Below are 21,277 nucleotides of genomic sequence, written 5' to 3'. Positions count from 1 at the left end.
TTCCAGGGCCTTAGAGGTCTTCTGGATTTTTCTCTCCAAGATTCTCCTCCTTGACATGGGCACCATTGTCCCTGTCCAGCACGTACAATTCCTGGGGACATAAGGGGACAAAAGGGGACATAATGGGTATTTCAGACAGATTATCAGAGCAAAAAGCTCTCACCTCACAGATCTCCATGTGTATCTGTCGTGGTTTAACCCGACCAGCAGCTAAACACCACGCAGCCGTTCACTCACCCTTCCCCTCCCTCTCTGGGACGGGGGAGAGAAATGGAAAGTGAAGCCCGTGAGTTGAGATAAGGACAGTTTAATAAGACAGGAGAATAATAATAACAATAATAATGATAATACAGTGATGATAATAGTACTACTACTAATAATGTGTACAAACAAGTGATGCACAATGCAATTGCTCACCACCCGCTGACCGATGCCCAGCCTAACATTGAGCAGTCCGGCCCCCTCCCCCGGCTAGCCACCCCTATATATTGTTTAGCATGACATCAGATGGTATGGAATACCCCTTTGGCTAGTTTGGGTCACCTTTCCTGGATCTGTCCCCTCCCAGCTCTTACTGCACCCCCAGCCTGCCTTTTGGCAGGACAGAGCAAGAAGCTGAGATGTCCTTGGCTTGGTATAAGCACTGCTCTGCAACAATTAAAACATTGGGGTGTTATCAGCACTCTTCTCATCCCAAGCCAAAACACAGCATACCACCAGCTACTAGGAAGAAAATCAACTCTGTTCTAACTGAAACCAGGACAGCATCTCAGGGGCTGAGCAGCACAAAGCTCCCTCTCCTGACACAGACCATCAGCTGCACCACACACATTCCTTCTCCCAGGCTCTAGACAAACAGCAACAGCAAACACCACTGCCTGCAAACTCTGGCTTTGGCGAGCAAGCAGAGCTGTTCCCTGAAAGGGCAGGAAGCACTTCACAGCTGTCCGTCCCTTAGGCAGTCCATGCAGCCAGCTACTGCAAACTCAGCCCCACAGCTTTCCCACATCTCTGCCTTCAACTAGCTTAATGCCTCAGAAAAGAAGAGATGCCATGCACTTCTCCTCCCTGTGCCATCACGGCTGCTCAGTGATGTATGCTTTGGTGTGGAGAAATGGCCTAGCAGGTGAATGTCGACCTCACGTAAGATCCAGGTTCACTACTGTGGCACCAATGCAGTCCCTGCAATCCCTCACGATGGAGAAACCATCAGACAATCCCTGATGAATGCAAACGAGCCGGTACCAACACCCACATCACTCAAAAACTGCATTTCATCACTCCACGTTGGCCTTTCCTCTTGTACTCCCCTCAAAGAAAGGCACGCCATCGATGGCAGCTCCACACAGTCATATTTCCCTCAGCAGGACCTGAATGTGAGAGTTCAGAAATATTTGTGTGTGGGTGAAAACCGAGGATATCCCACTCAGGGAAGTCTTTGGAGGAGGTGGAGAGAGCGAGGGGGAATGCCAATGGGATGCTGCAGGCTGAAGCCTGGAGGCCAGCCACGAGAAGACTGAGTGCAGGATGGGCACACACAGAGGGCAAGCAACAGGGTCAGAACCTGGGCACTTGCAGCCTCCTGGGGTTTGGGATCCACAGCAGAGTCTCCAAACGACCCTCAGCAATTCACGCAATCCTCCCTTGCTGCACAAAGCTCAGTACGATTCACTGCATCATCTCTAGCATAAGGTATTCCTTGGGCTGTGGGACATCCATGTCCTGGAGAGACTGAAGAAGAGGTTCTTGGAGCATGGAGCCAGTTAGTCGGATGGGGTAGTGTTTCCCAAAGCTGATGAGCTGACACCTTCCTGGCTTTACACTTGACAGGATGACTCAGGTGGCATTACAAATCCAGACTTAATATCCATTGTGTTGCGCATGGGGACACGGTGAAAAATTCCTCAGAGCTCAGCTGAAAATCTCCCTTGCTCAGAATCTTTGCCTTCCACACTTCCGAGCTCATGAGCTCAGCTAATAAAACCATAAGGAACAGATGCAGAATTAAAAAATAAATAAAAAAAAAAATAAATCAAGGAAAGGAAACCTGAATGGCCAGAGACCATGCAGAAGTTCTCTGAACTTCAGCACTAACAAACCTTTGACAGAGGAGGAGAAATAAGAGGGGCCCGATCCTCTGGCAAGTTCAGGGGCAGGTGGAGAATCACAAAGAGTTTCCATTTAGCCACAGCACAGGGCCAAGGAAATCCCAGCAGACTGCCCAGCATCAAGCCAGGCCCTGCTAATCCCATTTCCTCTTGCCATAAAAAAAAAAACGCCTCAATTAACGTCCTGAGCTGTCTCTTGCACACAACGGTGTGCCTGCTGCAGGAGTCAGCATTTCTGAGCAATAATGACATTTCTCCCCCTGATGCAACCCCAGCTGCCCTTCGGCACCCTACGGAATACCGATGAGCTTAGTGTCAGTCTCCAGGAAACGGGAAAGAGATCGCTTCCCCCGTCCTCCTAGGGAAATCTCTGGCATTGAAAGATGGGAGAGAACACTGTGTGTCAGTGAGGAAGCACTAAGAATAGGGTAGCGCCAGCACGTGCCACACTGAGCGCGTGAAGAACCCCACCGCCCTTGTGCAGTGGTGTCTCATACCCGATGTGACCTTGGGGAGCTGTATAAAAGGCGGCTCAGCCCAGGGCTCCTCACTCGCTCACAGTCACATCCAGACACTTCTCCCTGCAGCTCCAGAGGTAAGACCTGTTCTCCTCTTTGCCTTACTCCTCCTGCTGCTAGAGGAGAAGCTGGCACTGGGGGCCATGGTATCCTCCTGGGTGTGGGCACAAAGCTTTGTGTCATCTCATTGCACTCAACTACTGCTCCAGGAGAAGCAGGTGTGAGGATGGGGATGGCTGGGGCAGGAGAGGGGGCAGTGAGGGAATGGCAAGGGAGCTCCTTGCAGGTGGCCCTGCACCCTGGGATGGGAAATGGTCTTCAGGACAGGGTGGCAGGACTCCTTGCATCAGTTTGTGGGACCGAGCTCCATGCCAGAAGAGCCAGAGCAAGACACAAGGGTGAGGCAGGGATAAGGGTGCATTCAGGTTGGGCTGGGAAGATGGAGACAAAGAAAGAGGTCAAAGGGGAGAGATGGGGAAAAGGTATAATGAAAGAAAGGCGGGGACGAGGCTACGTGAGAAGTGCACCTGGGTCTCCTCTAACCAGAATGATCTCTTCCTCCTGACAGCTTTACCGACTCCCCGGAAAAATGTGCTCCCGTGGATCCTGCCACAGCCGCGAGACCTCCTGCCATAGCTCAGGGTCCTCCTGCCACGGCTCCCGCTCCTCCTGCCATGACTCGGGACCCTCCTGTCATTCCACTTTCCAGAGGGAACCTGTGCCACAGTTCCCTTGCGGGACGCCATGCTGCCCTCCCATGCAGCGCTACTGCCCTCCCGTGCAGACCTACTGCCCCCCTGTGCAGCGCTACTGCCCTCCCGTGCAGCCCTACTGCCCCCAGTACACCAAGAACATCTGCAAGCTGCCGCCAACGTACCCCAAGTACTAGCACCAGGATCCGGGCACGCGCCTACCACCACAACCACTGGATGACTCCTTGCTCAAGGCATTGAATTTGTCTCCAGTTTTCATCGCTCACCATCCGTAGCACTTCTCTGCAATCAAATGCTTTTAAAGCAGTTGGAGTGTCATGCAAATTTTTGGATGAATATCTTGCTTTTACTATCCTAGAGCTGTTTAAGTTCTATCAGCCAATGTAAATCACAATGTTTTCTGCTGGGATTTTCCTTCATGCTTTGCTCCTTCAATCTTCAGCAAGAAAATAAATGTTGTATTTCAACAGTTCTGGGTGTTTACAGTCATCATTCCATCATATCTGTTTTCTTATGGCATCTCTTTTACTTTGTGGCTTTTCATCCATATTTTAATCACTGGTGAAATCAGCCTAAGTAGGAGGAATGCTAAGGAAACACAAAAGTCGAGGGAAATGCCTGAGGCACCACAGGCAGAGGGCTGGAAGAAACGCATTGGTTTAATTCTTTGTGAAAACTGACTACTTGAACTGAGCTCAGCATATGCAATGAGGGTTTAAGAGTTACAGCTGGGGGCCTTGCCTGCACATTCATGTTTTCACTCCAGATGGGATCTGCTGCTATATCTGGAAACAAAACAAAGCAAATCCTGCAGGGACATTAACCTGCCTCGGAACACCCCTAATTAAACATTTTCTACAGTGTAGAATGAGCAAAGGTTTCCCAAGCATGATTCATCCATCCTAGGGCAGGCATGGGAAATAGGCTGGATGAGCTGGGCACTGGAATTCCCTAGTAAATAACCAGTTGGTATGTAAGTAATTGGAATTAGTTATTTATAAGTTACGGAGAAATTCGTCATTATAGAGGAACAGCCTATTAAAGAGGAAAAGTTGCAAATGGGAGACAGAGGACAATTAATTACATGTCTAAGTTGTTGCCTTCACTACGAGACGGTTCATTTTCATGCAACCATCGGGAATGACATTAAAAACTCTTTTCCCTATTCATTTTTCACCTCTCTCCAATTGGGCATTAGATCAACAAAGCTTTCAGAGCACATGAGTAGTTTTGCCTTTAAATATACATACGTTCACTTTCCTTTCCTGCCCCAGGCCTTGAAGTTTCTATTCTGTGACTAATCACAGCATATTTCCTTTCCTTTAGTCCCACAAAAGGCATGAAGCCTCCAAGCTGGGTATGCTTACTGCTGCGCTTGAGCTTGAAGTTCCCACTAGCTTCAGGATGAGAAACTGCAGAAATAAGGAAACAAGAATTAAGCTTTTGTCAGCCCTGGAAAGATTCACCAGCTGCAACAGCATGGATCAAAGCCTTTATGGAAGTTTTACTTCACTAGAATACTTGTAAAAAAATCAGAGACCATAAAATCTCAGAAATGAAGAAGTTCTCCATACCTAATGCTTTAGGTAGCTTAGAGGAACATTTCTGCTCCACTGTGTCAAATAACATAATAGCAGATTTCCACAAGCAGCATAAACCATTAGCAAACCCCTAAGGTTTAATGAGGAGGAATTTGTGTTAGCTGGTTCATGGCAAGGATTGCTTCACCACATTCGTAATTCTCTAAACAAAATAAACAACACTTTCTTACTCTGGGCATCTTTCTGAGGCTTCTGTGTTCATTTACTCAGCCTGAAATATAAGCGAGGTTTCTTCTTATTTTTTTTAATCTAATCGCAATTTTTTTTGTAAAACTCCTCTTGTAAAATTGGTTACAGGTCACCAGGCAGCCAATCTGGCTGTCTCACATGGCTTTATCCATCTCTGATGTGCACATCCAGCTCTAAAAGCAACAGTGCATTTTACATTCTAGCAGGTCAACGGATAAAGCCCTGCACTGGATCCATACATAGACATGTAGAAAGCTGCCTCACTTCAACCAACATCTTTTATCTCACTGCTTAGTCTTACACATTTCTAACATTGGGGTCCCCTCTCATTTCTCAGCAATTTCCTCCTGTCTATCCCCTCTGGTTGCCATCAGCCTCCTGATTGTCAGCTGGGATGCACAGACTCTGCTGTTGTCAATTTGTATCATAGAATTCAACTATAGAATGGCTTGGGTTGGAAGGGACCTCAAAGATCATCCAGTTCCTACCCCCTGCCATGGGCAGGGATGCCACCCACTAGATCAGATCACCTAGGGCCTCATCTAACCTGGTCTTGAACACCTCCAGGGATGGGGCATCCACAACCTCTCTGTGCGGCCAGTGCCTCATCACCCTCCAAGTGAATACTTTCCTCCTAATCCCTAATCTAAATCTCCCTTCTTTTAGTTTAAAAACATTCCCCCTTGTCCTGTCATTATTTTATTGTATCACCAATTAGATGATAATGTGTGGCTACAACCAAACCTAACCAGGTCATTACCGTAAAGCTAGACAAATTCAATAGGCGATTAAGCCTGTATTTTAGCAGACAAGAACATTGACCTTGGGAAGAGCTTGCCTAGAGAAATGGTGACTTCATGGTCCTTTGAATTCTTCAAAGCAAAACTGGGTAGCTTTCTAAAAGCTGGGATCTAACCAAACAAAATCAGCAGCTACCTGACACAAATTGAGTGGAAACGTGCTTCATGCCACCAGAGGTCAAAATGAAGGTTAATAATGACCTCTTCTGATCTCAGCATCTGTGATTCTGGATTTCACTGTGTTCAGGGAAGTTTCAGGAAACACAAAAAGCCTGATTTTTCTAACCTTTATCTTGGCAGAAATCAGTATATCTCCAGTGGAGCTGTAAGGGAGGGTGGTCCAGGGTCCTTCAGATGCACAGACCCATGGTGGCATGAGCAGGCATTTGCCCCAGGGTGATCTCAGAAACAAAGCACTCAACGACGTCAGTCATGGGCCTGGGTCCCGTGAATTCCCTCTGACCGGAGACATTTTTTTCAAAAGATGTAGTTAGATTCGAAATCTTAAAGATGCTCAGTGCATCATGTGATGCCTTCAGGCTTTCAAACAAAATAAATATTAACATCATTAATGAATAATTGCAACATGATCATTAACATCAGCACTAATGACTGCCAATGGGTGACTGAGAACTGAGCATAGAGCTACTCCAAAAATAACATCCGTAGGTGGATATTTCATTACTCGAGGGCATACTAGAACTTGGAGTAGAAACGGAGTAGGAATTTTGCAGATCAAGTCATGCTAAGCATATGCTAAGCATGTAAAACTTCCAAGAAATTTTTGTGTTTTGCTTTTATGTAAAGATGTCCAAAAGGAATTGTAAAACTCTGATTTGATCCAAACTCTATTTCACATTTCCATGATGAATTTGCAGAGTTCTTTCATCTAAAATTTCTGATATTGGTAAGACCAAGGCATGCATTTTCCCGTATCTTGATCAAAAGAGGAGATGTCAAGAGCTTTCTGTTCCATATTTGCTCTTCTGATGACCAGAGACCCCAAAGAAAGCCATGAGGCCTTACCATTTCTGCACTCATAAACAAAGCACGGGGACATGGAATCATACACGCTGGAATTCTATGTAAAAAAGACATACCAAGGAGCGACTGACGTCCAAAAGGCCTTTGCGTACCTCTGGAATCCAATGCTCCTCAATCTGAATTATGATTTGTATGTTAATTTAGCACTTGCTAGCTCTGAACTAGCCTCCTAGCCACTTGGTGTAACAGCATTACCATATGCAAAATGAGCAGAAACATACGTTTTAAGCAGTTCATAAGCATCACACAAGAATTAATTTGACATTAAAAAATTGTAAAAAATTTACTGAACAAATTGATAATAATACAAAATTGAGGGTTGGTCAAAAATAATGAGGCAAAGACTAAATAGATGAAGGCACATTCAACAAATAAGTATAGGCTTAGTGGGTAAATCACGAATTGCTTTGGGGTATCTCATTTCCGTCAGGGCCATGTCGAGCTAAATAAAAGGTCTCCCCGTCCCTTTGCTCCTCACTCAACTGAACCACTCAGTTAGCAAGGTAAGTGTTACCTAGTGTTGTTTGCTGACAACGGTTCTCATTTGGCTTTGGTCAAGCAATGGATGTAAATGTGCTTTTGTATCTGCTCTACAACTCTGTCTGAAATCCAGACTTTCCAAGTCTGTTGATCTATTGCTTAGTGCAAAAGACAGTTGGTGAAGAGAGCTCAGGCCTTGGGAGTGGAAAACAGGCTTCTTGGGATGAGAATTCAGCAGGTGATGTTCATGGATCAGCACAGGGAAGGTAACACCTAGGATTGTTCAAAAAATGCAGAAATATTGCTGGGGTAGTGGCAAGTAGCTCAATTTCTATAAGGGTTTTTTTGGGCAACTCAACACAAATAAATAGGAAGTGAAGTGTGGTATGGCTATCACCCATGGGGCTAGACAGCAGCATTTGTATGCCAAAATAAAACACATCTATGAACTTGTAAAGATGGATTGTATCTGTATGTAAACTGTATTTCAGATCCTCGCTCCCTCCAGCTTGGACTACTCTACAAACAACATGTGCCACAGTGGATGTTGCTCTACTGGATGCTGCTCTGTTGTGAAGAGCAAAACGGTGTGCTGCAGCCCCTGCCAGAAGACCGTTTGCTGTGACCCATGCCAGAAGACCATCTGCTGTGACCCATGCCAGAAGACTGTCTGCTGCAGCCCATGCCAGCAGTCTTGCTGTGACCCATGCCAGCAGTCCTGCTGTGACCCATGCCAGCAGTCTTGCTGTGACCCATGCCAGAAGCCCTGCTGTGACCCATGCCAGCAATCCATCTGCTGTGACCCTTGCCAGAAGCCCTGCTGTGACCCATGCCAGCAGTCCATCTGCTGTGACCCTTGCCAGAAGCCCTGCTGTGACCCATGCCAGCAGTCTATCTGCTGTGACCCATGCCAGAAGCCCTGCTGTGACCCATGCCAGCAGTCCTGCTGTGACCCATGCCAGAAGACTGTCTGCTGTGACCCATGCCAGCAGTCCTGCTGTGACCCATGCCAGAAGCCCTGCTGTGACCCTTGCCAGCAGTCCTGCTGTGACCCGTGCCAGAAGCCGTGCTGTGACCCATGCCAGCAGTCTTGCTGTGACCCATGCCAGCAGTCCTGCTGTGACCCATGCCAGAAGCCCTGCTGTGACCCATGCCAGCAGTCTTGCTGTGATCCTTGCCAGCAGTCTTGCTGTGACCCATGCCAGAAGCCCTGCTGTGACCCTTGCCAGAAGCCCTGCTGCGACCCTTGCCAGCAGTCCTGCTGTGACCCTTGCCAGAAGCCCTGCTGCTGCTGCTGTGGCCAGCAATGCGTGCGGACCTGCTGCTGTGGCTGCCGCCCCTGCTGCTGCTCTGGATGTCTGTCTTGCTGCTCCTACGTGGTGAAGAAGAAGCCTGTTGTGGTGTGCTGCAGCCCCGTGAATTACTGCTCCCCCATGAGAAAGTATTGCATTCCCATCCAGCAGTGCTGCACCTCAATCAAGAAGTGCTGCTGAGCCAACTCCGGGTAGGAAAAGCAGTCTGCTGGCTCCCATCTCTGGCATGCAACAAGAACAGGCACAAGGGGATGAAAACCTGACCATCATTCACTTGTTTCACATGATGACGGAGTAACTGCCTAGCAATTTTCTTCTGGTTTTCTTCTTTCTTCTTTCCTTTAATTATCGAAGATCTACAATGCACTTGAGTATGTCACCCACGGTGTAAGGCAAAGAGATCTTACATATTATTGTGGTTGTTAGTTATTGTGGCTGTTAGTTCTCTTCTTGGTGTATGGGACATGGGATACTTTTGCTGTTAATGTCATCATTCTTCATTTTCTCTCTTGACTTGTAGACAATAAAACTTGGCATTAAGCAAAACGCAAAACACCTTGTTTGGTTGTTCTTACATCACTTTGCCTAGAATGGGCCCTTGTTCTGGTGCCATTTTCTACATCATCATCAGACTCCCAAGGGTTACAAATGTGCTCCCATAGAAGGGAAGAACATTTTAAAAAACAAAGAACCACTCAGCTTTGCTTCCTGTTGGCATAAATTATGCCATGCCTAAAGAGAGCAGAGCAGTGTGATACCTTCTTGCGCTTACTGCAGCTCTGCCTCAGATACTCAGCTCAATTTTGACTGTAAAAGTAAGTGGTTAAGGTAAATAAAACTCAGAGGACTGAATAAAGTATGCATAATTCCAACACTGAAAACACACCACCCCAGCTATGTATAGCAACCCATTCCTGATATTTTAATGGACATTTTAATAGGTACTGAGAGGAATTCATTACTCACTGAACAGAAGACAGCATCTTCTTCCACTAACACCTTTGAAAACAAAATTTAGAGAGCACCTTTAATTGGTGGATTATTTTATATCAGCAAAGATTTTCCTATGTGGCATTCCTGGATTACAAGCACTGGAATGAAACCCAAATGCTAGCACAGAACTTAAAAGCTCCATTCCTCAAATAGCACACACATGAGTCAACAATACCTTCTCTACCTGGCTGGGACTTCCTTTACTATTAAAATTCAGGACACAGCTCTGAATTGCATGTCTCAGAAAAATGCCTTGAGCACTGTCTTGATTGCTTCTCTCAACCGAACCTTCATAGTATACACTATGAAGATATACACAAGTTTGCATTAGAATAAGCTCTACCACCTTAGACTCTCCTGAAAAGATTATTCAAGTCTTCAGGAGTTTTTGATTAATAGATAAATCATTTCCAATACACTGGCAGAAGGATATCCTATACCATATTATAGAATACTATATCAGAAGTGCATATTGTGAATATTAATTTTAGCACATGCTGGAAAAGTTGCCATCACAGATTCCTCCCAGTTCACAAAGGTGCTGCCACTCCCAAACTCACGTAACCACCGTGGAAGTTTACAAAGCCATAGCATGGCATGTAACAGGGATTTAGTGTGGAAGATATTTCTGACCAAATAAGCATTAAATCCCATTATCTTCTCAATACTTGTATAAAACGCTGTTTAGCAACAGTCCTACAGGGTTCACATCCATTTCTACACAGGGATCGTCTTGGCCAACATGACAGCAATAATGGCTGATAAAAAGGGCAATGACTGATTTATTCAGCGGGTGGCATGTTTGAGGGTTTCCACAATGGGGTATTACCTCCTGCAGGCAGGTATCTGCCTGTTATTGTGTGACCAATGGTCCCCTGGGGACAATTCCAGCAGGGACACCCAACGTCATAGAAAATCATGTTCACAGCTTGGGAAGAAACTACGTGTCCCAGCCAGCACGGATCTCCTGCTGTCACTCCAGCCACACATTCAGAGTCTGCTGAACATGACGGCAGCCTTTAATTGAGGTGCTGTCTCAGCATCTTGGGACTCCAATCTTACATTTTTATTCCCTCTTCTCATATGAAAACTATCTGCAGCTTCTTCTCAAATGGAGCTGTCCTGACTCTGCACGTGACCACAGCTCTTTTCCTCATCCTCAAGCCTGTTTCATAATATCTTCATTGATTCCAACACAATCACAAAATCAGGGAATTTTCTATGTGAGAAGAGACCTCTGGGTCCATCCGGTCCAACCCCTGCTCAAGCAGGGACACCCAGAGCAGGCTGCTCAGGACTATGTGCAGAAGCTTTTGAAGATCTCCAAGGAGGAGACTCCACAACCTCTCTGGGCAACCCATGTTCAGTCCCCAATCAGTACAGAATTGTTTCTTGGTGCCCAAACAAAACCTGTGCTCCAGGTTGTGCCCAGGGCCTTTTGTCTGGGCCTTGGGCAGCACTGGCAGGATCCTGGCCCTTGCATGGACATGGATGGGATCCCCCTGAGTGTCCTCTCCTCCAGGCTGATCAGCCCCAGCTCTCAGCCTCTCCTCCCAGGAGAGGGGCTCCAGGCCCTCCAACAGCATGGTGGCCTTCATGGTACTCTCCCCAGTAGGCCCAGGCCTTTCCATGGGACTCTCCCCACGCCTCTCCTGGACTGGGGTCCCAGCACTCCTGATGCAGCCTTGCCAGTGCTGAGCAGAGGGGCAGGATCCCCTCCCTCGACCTGCTGCAATGCAGGGCCTAACACAGCCCAGGACACCATCAGCATTCTTTGCCCAAGGGCATGCTGCTGGCTTGCATTCACTCCAGGGCCTTTCTGCCAGGCCACTTCCCAGCTAGGCGCCCCCAGCATGTCCTGGTGATGGAGCTGATCCTCCACAGGGCCAGGACTTTGCACGTCTCCTTATTGAACTTCATGAGGTTTCTGCCAGCCCATTTCTTAAGACTTTCCAAGTCCCTCTGGATGGCAGCACGATCCTCTGGTGTATCCACCAATTCCCCCAATTTTGTTGTCTGCAAACTTGCTGTGGCCACATTCTGCCCATCTTATCTGTCTCCTCCTATTTGGCAGAACTCTGCATGCACAGCAGCCTTGGCCTTAGCTCATTGCATCCATAACAGCTAGAGGCAATCGCTGAAAAAGTGCCGACAGGTGCCTGAACCTAGAGCACCTGTGTGATACCAGGTGAGCATTAGGGGTACAGGAGAGTTGAATATCATATTTGCAAACAAGGGTGTAGAATCAAATTCTTTGTATGACACCCTCAAATTTAATCAGCATGAATATCATGAAAGACAAGTTATCTCAGTCTCACAGACCTTAAAAATAATCTCAGAAAATGAAGTATACAGAAACAACACAGAGGAAAGCTAAAAAGTGTGCACTGTGGCTTTGAAAGCTGCTTAATATAGACTCAACAGAGCCCTTTATGAGTGAAAATGAAAAAAAAAAACTTTAATACTATGCAAGAAATAAAAAGTGGAGGTGTGAGGACAAAGCACCATGGTGTGAGACCTAAGCACAAGTCTGAACAAAGATAAATTTTTCAGTCAACTTTGGACGCACAGCCACCTCTCAGAGGCAGGAAAGAATGATTCACATTTGCCAATAGTTTCCACTGGTCCCCAGAATCACAGCCAAGCTCAGAGGGGACATGTGAGTGATGACATTTCCTAGTTCCAGACACAGTTCTCCCACTGCTTCAGCACCCGCCCCCCCCGGGCAAATTGTTAGGTGCTTCTGTGTCTCAAGGTCACTCACTCCTTAGGAAGTGGATGGGAATACCTTATAGCTACCTCCGATTCCCATTAATGTAAATTCATTAGAAAATTTGCACCTGTTGTTCATATGTACAACTAATTATGGTGCAGAATTGAGGTGGTGAGCAAACAGAAAGAGGTAAAGATTAAGTACCGGAAGACACGTGAGAGGCATATACTGGGTGGTAAACAGTGAAGTCAGAATTGCTGAAAAATGCCTCATTTCCAGGGGGTGGTGGTTTTGAACCATATAAAAGGCTGCCCATCACAGAGCTCTTCATTCACTCCTTGTATTCCTCTCACCTGTCCTCACTGGTCAACAGGGTAAGTTGGAGTTTACTGCTTGCCTTCTCTTTTGCACTCTACTGTATTTCTGTGTACTTTGTAGGAAGTCATCCATGATTTCCTACACTGTCTTGTTTGGGGCCAATTTGGAGGGATTGGTTTGGAGATCCATCTGGGTGGCTTCTTTCTGATGGAACCAGTGCTGGCCACTATGCCAATTACACCGCTGGCCAAAGCCAGAATATGGATATCTCAGGGACAGGCTACCTTGGGATTCTGGACAGAAGGGACTACACCATCCATCCAGTATGGGATAAACCTGGGGATAAGCAAGGTTTAATATGCATAGACAGTGGTCAAATTCAGGCAGAGAAAAATAAATTCTTTCTGTTGCTTTCCAGCTTTGCCTACACTACCAACAACATGCCCTACGGAGGTTGTGGATGCTGTGGTGGAAATAACTACTCTGTCTGCTGCTACAGCAGTCGGAAGTGCTGCAAGACGCCCTGCTGCTACCCCTCGCAGTGCTGCTGCCCCATGACCTGCTGCATGCCCATGCAGACCTGCTGCTACACCATGAACAACGGAGGCTGCTGCGGTGGCAGCGGTGGTGGCTGCTGTGGCAACTAAATCCCTGGGCATGAGGCAGGCAGGGCTGTGCTCACCTCCTCTGCTGCAGCTCTGCCTGCTGCTTCCCACCTGGCTCACTCTGCCTTGGATATGGATATGACCCTAAATGTTCTTCATCCTCTATTTGGAGACTGCAGATCTTTTCTTTACTTGCCTTTAATCACCAAATGCCTGTAACATGCTTTGAAGTTTCTACACACTGATCAGTGTGATTTTTCTTTGTAAGCATTAGTCCTGCTGTTAGTTTTTCCTCTTGGTGTGTGGGATGTTATTTTCATCACTGTTTTGCTTCAATCTGTCTGAAAAAATGAAATAAAACCTGTAGTTCTTGAGACTGCAAAACTTCTGGTGGTTATCTGATTTCTAGCTGGTACACCTGGAGTGTATCACCACATCTATCACATCCTTTTTGCATTTTCTTCTGGCAATGGGATACTACTCTCTAGAAGGTGTTGACTAAGGGGGCTTTGACCACATAAAGAGAATCATTGCATCCCTGTTGCAGCTCTGAGCTTATGCATGAGTCTATTCTAATATAAGCTGTGTGTCTTGCACCTGTGCAATCAGCATTTCTACTCTCACTGTAAAACTACAGAGAAATAGGATGAAAATCATACATAAATTTACAAGGATGTGAATTTCTTCTGGAACACTGGCACAGGCACATCACAACTTGGAAAGCTCCATGTATTTAAACCACCTATAGGTCTACTTAAGTACCTCTAGCGAGTTCCTATAAGCAGTTTAACATTTATGAGAAGGAGGCCTTGCTTTTGCTAAAACGTCTGGGTTGTCAGATTTGGAGCTGAATGGTCAGAAGAAATGGTGAGAAGCCTCTACCATCTTCAACAAGTGGCTGGATCAGTAAGAATTTTATTAAAACACAGCATGCAAGACATGTGCTACAGTCCTCAGTCTTTGTCTAATGCCCTTTACCAGTTCCGTTTCCACCCCATGTCAGTCCCTTCTCTGCATTAGGATCTGCAGTCCACTCACCAAGGTCTATGAATATCCAGTTCACCTGCATGGCTGGACATTGCTGACACAGATGGGAAGTGCCCACCTAGATCCTCCCTTCTTGCAGTTGCAGGATTTGCAAATGAGAACTTCCATGCTGAAGGCACAAGTGAAGTGTCCCCTTTGCTTCTGCCCCACTAGTTCCCTGTAAATTGATCAGTTCTCATGGGCAGGCAATGTACGCCTCCTCAGAGGGGATCTGCTAGAGAGGAAATGCCATGCATGTTCTTCTACCCTGGCTGCAGGACTTGCAATTACAAGTTACTTCTCCAGTGTTTTGCTCAAGGAATTATTCTCATTCAGGAAAGTATGGAAAGGAGCTGGCTGGATTTATTGCAGGGGTGAAGCAGCACTAAAACCACAGCCTGTTCCTTTGCACTGTGCAGAAAGCAAACCAGCGTCCCTGCTAGCATCCTTGGGGCTGACAGCAGCTCAGCCAGGAGCAGCTGGCTCCAGAATGCCCTGGGGATGCTGGAGGATGCCGGGCAGCAGCGGGGAACTCACCAGGCAGGCTCCACCATCCTCTCATTAGGCAGCACTCCTCTCAGAGTAATGTTCCCAAGCCATCAGATGAGAGCTGCAATTTTCATCTGTGTAAAAACTTCCTCTCAAATACCCTGTGTTCCTGCCAGCATTCAGCCCCACAGCAAAGTGCATGGGAGGCCGTGGCTGGTGTTAAATAAGCATTCATTCACCCTGGCTGAGTGTCCCATGGTTCTGCCTTACCTTGACCTTCCTGCCTCCCTCTCTCCCTTCCAGAAAATGGTTCCACCTGAGCAACATCCCTTCCTGCATCGCTTCTGAGTCTCTGCCTTCCACTTAACTCCATGACCCTTGTGAGGACCAAGGAGCTCATGCAGAGCTAGGTCAGATCAGTGCCAGGGCTCCAGCACACAAGGGCATTTTAGCCAGATGCAAGGGGAGGAGGGAGGAGGGACATTTTGTCTTGAAATGACAGAATCATGAAAGGTTTGAGTTGGAAGGGACCTTTAAAGATCACTCAGTCCAACCACACTGCCACTGGCAGAGAAACTTTCCTGTAGATCAGGCTGTGGAAGCCCCATCCAGCCCAGATTTGAACACTACCATTGCCAGGGCATCTGCAATGTGTATGGGCAGCCTGGGCAAGGGGACCTCACCGCCTTCATCGTGAAGGATTTCCTGCTAATACCTAAGCCAAACCTACCCTCTTTCACTTAAAAACCACTGCCCCTTGTCCCATCACTCCAGACCCTGGTAGAAAGTGCATCCCCCTTGTCATAACCCTCTTTATGTATCAAAAGCTGCAGTGGGGTCTCCCTGGAGCCTTCTCCAGGCCTAACCCCCCCAGCTCTCAACCTGGCCCCACACCAGAGGTGCTGCAGCCCCTGAGCAACCTCGCGGCCTCCTCTGGCCCCACTCCAACAGCCCCACGTCCGCCTCATGCTGGGGACCCAGAGCTGGATATGGTGCTGCAGGGGGGGCTCATGAGAGTGGGGCAAAAGGGGACAATCCCCTCCCTCGCCCTGCTGTTCCAATCTGCTGTTCCAATGGGGTTGCTCTCAATCCACCCGTACCCAGTTAGATTACTCCCACTAGGTGCAGGAGAATGCACTTGGCCTTGCTGGACTTCCTGAGGCTATTTTGCATTACACCTGGCCCCAGAGCCATGCCTCCCTGCATTACCATTTGCACAAGCAGTCCCTTGACTTTTTAATTAAAATGCAAAATATCCTGAAGTGAGGCCAATTCACTTTAGAGTCTTAGAAAATGTTCCCAGGGAAGCAAAGTGGAAAGCAAAGCACAGCAGGAACTGAAGGACTCTTGTCCAGCCTGTGTTGGTAATGCCCACATGCAAACCTGAACCCACAGGCTGGAGGATTTGCAGAAGTTTAGGCAAGCCAAAGGACAACACCAAGATGCTCTCGGCATGCAAGAGGGGACGATGATCTTGTGCGGAGTCATGTGTGGGTGACAGACCCAGGAACTGGCGTGACTCCTGACATGTCCCGAGCACGTGGTCTTCTCACTCCCTCCTCACATGCACGTCCTGTGACTAGTAACAAGCATACCTATTTTCATGACATCTGCCAAATATTTCTCTCAAACACCAGCCCGGTGAAGCAACCCATCATGTGCCCAAAAGACATGACCTGGGGGCTTCTGTTGGGCTCTTACACTGATTCAGCACCAGCCACTTCTGAGTAAGTCCCTTAGCATCTCTGGCCGTCACCATCTGCATTCGTCAAACGGATGCAAGGATGCATTTTTTAGCTCCCATGCAAGGCTGCAGAGAGAACAAATTCATTAGTATTCATAGGAGCCCTCTGATTATCTGCAGGCTAAATAGTTATGAGACAAAACAAAGGTAGTGATCACAAATAATAAGGCAAAGAGTAAATAGCTGAAGACACGTATAGCTAAAAAGTATGGGTTTGTGTTAGTAAACAGGGAAGTCTGAATGGTCGATGGCTGTCTCATTTCCACATAGGATGGTGCCCAGGACTATAAAAGGTCTCCGGGCCCAGCTCACTTCATTCGTTCATCTTCTCCTCCCTTCACTTCTCCTCACCGTTCAACAGGGTAAGTGAGAACATCTTGATCTTCCTTCCTCTTCACTAAAGAAAAATGCTATGGATATCTTATAACAATAGCAAATACAGATGGGTCTCTAGATTGGACCTTTGGCTAAAGTTGGTCTTTATGAGGAGTGTACTGGGAATTATGGAGACAAATTCAAAGCCTTAAGATGGAGAGGCTGCAGGGGTACCAGCAGGGCCATGCAGAGCAAAAGGTCTGAGAATGTTTCTGGCCCAGGACTGTCTGCACCGTGTTGGTAGCACTGCTACCCAGAGGGATGCACTGGTGCAAGTAGGTGAGCATCTACATGGCAGCAAAAAGACAGAGGCAGGAGTTATAAGCAATATTTATTAGAAAAAAAAAAAATAAAGACAACAGTGGGTTTCAGTTCCTAGAATATCTGAGTTTAGCATAAGCAGCGCAATGAATGATTTCTGCATTTCCAAATATGCTGCTCCTGATCACAGCCTGACTCTTTCCGTTGCTTTCCAGCTTTGCCTACACTACCAACAACATGCCCAACGGAGGTTGCGGTGGATGCTGCGGTGGAAATAACTACACCGTCTGCTGCTACAGCAGTCCGAAGTGCTGCAAGACACCCTGCTGCTACCCCTCGCAGTGCTGCTGCCCCATGACCTGCTGCATGCCCATGCAGACCTGCTGCTACACCATGAACAACGGAGGCTGCTGCGGTGGCAGCGGTGGTGGCTGCTGTGGCAACTAAATCCCTGGGCATGAGGCAGGCAGGGCTGTGCTCACCTCTTCTGCTGCGGCACTGCCTGCTGCTTCCCACCTGGCTCACTCCACCTTGGATATGGATATGGATATGACCCTAAGTGCTCTTCCTCCTCTGCTAGACTGCAGATCTCTCCTTTTCTTTACTTGCCTTTAATCACCAAATGCCTGTAATGTGCTTTGAAGTTTCTACAGTGTGATTTTCCTTTGTAAGCGTTAGTCCTGCTGTTAGTTTTTCCTCTTGGTGTGTAGTATGCTTAATGCTGTTGATATATCATGCTCTTCTTTCTTGCTTTAATCTCCAATTACTCATGAAAGACAATAAAAGCTGTGGCTTATGACACTGCAAACTTCTGGTCTCTGTTCATTCATTTATCTTTTCCTTTTAAGCTGTAGCTCTGATCCGGGACTTCTTTAGCATCTGCTTAGTTTCTGATTATGGGGAATTTTTCAACTATTCAGCCTGCTACCGATGGCAGCACCCCAGGATATACAGTGAACTTGGGTCAGCCTCTCACCTGAGGAAAAGCAGCACTTGCTGGTGTCAGTGCATTAAGTGACAGGCTATGCAGTGTTGTGTTATCTTCTCCCTGCTTATAAGATGTGCAGTCTGCAATGGAAGCATCTGTATCATCCTAAGGCTAGAGCTGAGGGTCTTTTTTGTTAATGGAATCCTTCCCAGTAAATTTGCTGAGCTTTAAAGCAAGCTTCTTAAAGACCCAATGTCTTATCAATGAGGTTAAATAGACCAGCAAGTGTCTCATCTGAAAACAGATGGTGCAAGGAGAGAGCCATTGAAAGTCTGGCCTGAAGGATTCAGAAATGTTATCTAATTCCATTTGGGGTTCTATTAAAATATGGCACATTTTAAGAGGTGATATTCAGAAGTGAAATATTTGCACTTCATGATTCCCTTGGGAACAGAAGTGACTCCAAAACATCTTTGTTAATGTAAAAAATCCAAGTTCTGTAGAAACACCATAATCGCAAGAAAGCAGTAACAAGCTATAAATCAAAAGTCCTAGTTGGCCCCTAACCAAGGGTTTTTCCACCTCTACATGCAAGTCCTGTGCCTTCCTGCAAGGCAATTACATTTTTCCTGTAGCTGAAGAATAAACTATCTCAGCAGCAGCAGAGCACGCGCCCTGCAGTCACACCCCTGAATTCTGCACATGCTTTTCCCCGTGATTCAAACCCAACCGCCACTTGGACAGACCTCTGAGCATCTCTTCCACAGCTCTGCTGCGGAGTGAGTGGATGGAAATTCCTTTTGCACTGACAGCCCGGGGCTGCTGTGCGAGATACATTGCTGGCATTTAAAAAATGCCTTGACCATCCACAGAAATGCACAGAGGAGGAGCTCCACGGACAGTGAGTCAAAGCAGAACTGTCAGAAGGCGGATGTGGCACTTGACAAAGCCTGGCGTTGTTAGTTCGTGAGGTCAGCAGTGCCCTGGGTTGTACTCATTCCAGATTTGCAGAGCATAAAAGGGCTTTTGGTGTTGTACCCACTCACTTGGCTGAGAAACTTCTCACTTGGAAGGGAATTAACTCCTTAAAATGGGGGAAAGGACATACCCACCACAGCCTGACCCCGTGCCCAGGTGCCTGCCAAAGGCTCTCTGGGCACAAACAATTAGGTGATGGTACTCCAGGGCCATGCACGTGGGAGAGGTCCAAAGTCACCCAGCCAAACAGGAAGGAGATCAGGGGTGAAAGAGGGGAGAGCTGTGGGAATCCCCCAGGAAATTTCCTATTATTTCTGCAGGCCAGTGGGTTTGACACAGCAGTGACATGGCAGTTTCACAAAGTTAGCATTATAAAAAAAAAAAAAAAAAAAAAAAAAAGGTTTTCCCACTACTAGTTTCATTCAAGCAGGAATGATAGGTGAATGTAGCCCCTGTGCCAGCCGCAGACCACAGTGCCATGGCACAAAGCATGGAGAGGCAGGAAATTCCTCTTGTCTACATCGAGCATGGTATTGCAGCACCAAACTGGACTTCCAGCTGTGGGTGAAAAGGCCAAAGAGTGGCTTGGGGTTAAACCCCAGCTCCATGAACACAAAGACTCCTGGTTTAGAGTTGGCCAGGGTGGTTTTAGGCTGAAATAGAGTTGAAAAATCAATCACTTATTAATGAAAAAATAATTTTTTTCTTATTCCATTTTTTCCTTTAAAAAAATACTTTGCAGGAAGCTTTTTTTTTTTTTAATGCTAGATTTCTCTCTACTTTGTTTTAATCTCATGAAAACCTGTCTCTATTTACCCACCTCTGCTCTGACACCCCATTTCATGGCACTAGTGTGCTGGGACATGGGACTGGACACCAGGAACCCCGGACCTGTAGGTGACTTTCCCACTGCCACGAGAGGCTCTTTTTGCACACACCAGTCAGCATCACGGCATTCCAGGTATCCTTATCCCAGGATCCCATCTGACTGACATTGGGTAACAGCCTATTTGAACATGACCGATGGGAGAACAAATTAGTTAATGGCCAATGCATATGCAAAGAGCTAAGCTGACGTTACAGCGAGGGAGATGCTAATTGCAGCTGATTAATCCAATAGCAAGTGCCAGAAAAAATATACATGCAGAAGTGGCACTCACTGCTTAGCTATTAATTCCCATGGCATGCCTCATTGCCAAGAGAGCAAGGCTGCATATAAAAGCTTTTGGCTCCAGCGCGGTCCTCAGGACTCGGACACCCTGCTCAGCCCGTCTGTCACCAGTCGCAGGGTGAGTTGGATTCCCTCTGCTGCCTCAGATTACTAACATTTTTTCATAGAAAGAGCCAATTAAAATAAATAAATAAATAATAACATTAATAATAACAATAAAAAAACTCCATTGTTTTCTTTTTCTCAGACTTTATCCCCGAGGGCTTGGACATCTCTGCCACAAGATGCAATACCGTAAAGGCGAGGATGACCAGGATTTGTGCCATGACGACTCCATCTGCGGCTGCCACGAAAGCCCCATGGGGGTCACGGACCTGTCCCCCTGCCATGACCCCGGCAGCCTCAGCCGCGACGTTGAGGGGTCCTGCCAGAGCGTGCCACAAGCCTGCCAGCTGCCGGAGCCCTGCCCACCCCAGAATTGCTGCCCACCACAGCAACGCTGCAGTTTTGGCAAACCCCGTCGGCGGGTGGAGCTGAGCCCCGTGCAGCCTTCTTGCCCCCCGACTAAAATCCACCGCCGGCCTCTGCAGCAGTATCGGCCACCACTGCAAAGTGAGGATCCAGGGAGCTGCGGCAAGCCCCGCAGGAGAGTGGAGCAGTGCCCCGTGCAAGAGCCCTGCTCGCCCATCCCGCTGCATCCCCGGCCACTGCAGCGCCGCTGCCCCTGCGTCCCGTGCTGCTGCCCACCCATCCAGCACTGCCGCCCACCCATCCAGCACTGCCGCCCACCCATCCAGCACTGCCGCCCACCCGTCAAGTACTGCTGCCCCCCTGCCGTGCAGCATCCCAGCCAGCACCAGCACAAACAGGTCCCTCTCTTGCCCCCCTGCCTGCAGAAGAAATGAGGAGG

General features: G+C 47.5%; 3 protein-coding genes across 3 annotated transcripts; all 3 read left to right on the top strand.

Moving 5' to 3' along the window:
* Positions 1–3,215: 3,215 nt before the first annotated feature.
* On the top strand, positions 3,216–3,515 carry LOC309888510 (uncharacterized protein; the record flags this gene model as incomplete). The annotated part of the gene is made up of 1 exon (XM_082780859.1): positions 3,216–3,515. One exon carries the CDS (start codon positions 3,216–3,218, stop codon positions 3,513–3,515), a length of 300 nt encoding a protein of 99 aa, XP_082636985.1.
* Positions 3,516–7,983: 4,468 nt separating this feature from the next.
* Positions 7,984–8,946, top strand: LOC309888584 (uncharacterized protein; the record flags this gene model as incomplete). Its single annotated transcript, XM_082781000.1, has 1 exon — positions 7,984–8,946. The coding sequence occupies one exon, from the start codon at positions 7,984–7,986 to the stop codon at positions 8,944–8,946; it is 963 nt and encodes a 320-aa protein (XP_082637126.1).
* Positions 8,947–20,651: 11,705 nt separating this feature from the next.
* On the top strand, positions 20,652–21,272 carry LOC309888373 (uncharacterized protein; the record flags this gene model as incomplete). The annotated part of the gene is made up of 1 exon (XM_082780645.1): positions 20,652–21,272. The coding sequence occupies one exon, from the start codon at positions 20,652–20,654 to the stop codon at positions 21,270–21,272; it is 621 nt and encodes a 206-aa protein (XP_082636771.1).
* Positions 21,273–21,277: the final 5 nt, after the last annotated feature.

The sequence above is a fragment of the Aythya marila genome, assembly GCF_965140915.1.
Source record: "Aythya marila genome assembly, chromosome: 29".
Lineage (NCBI taxonomy): Eukaryota > Metazoa > Chordata > Aves > Anseriformes > Anatidae > Aythya > Aythya marila.
The sequence above is the reverse complement of the archived record's forward strand: the minus strand, read 5'-3'. Positions and strand labels throughout refer to the sequence as shown.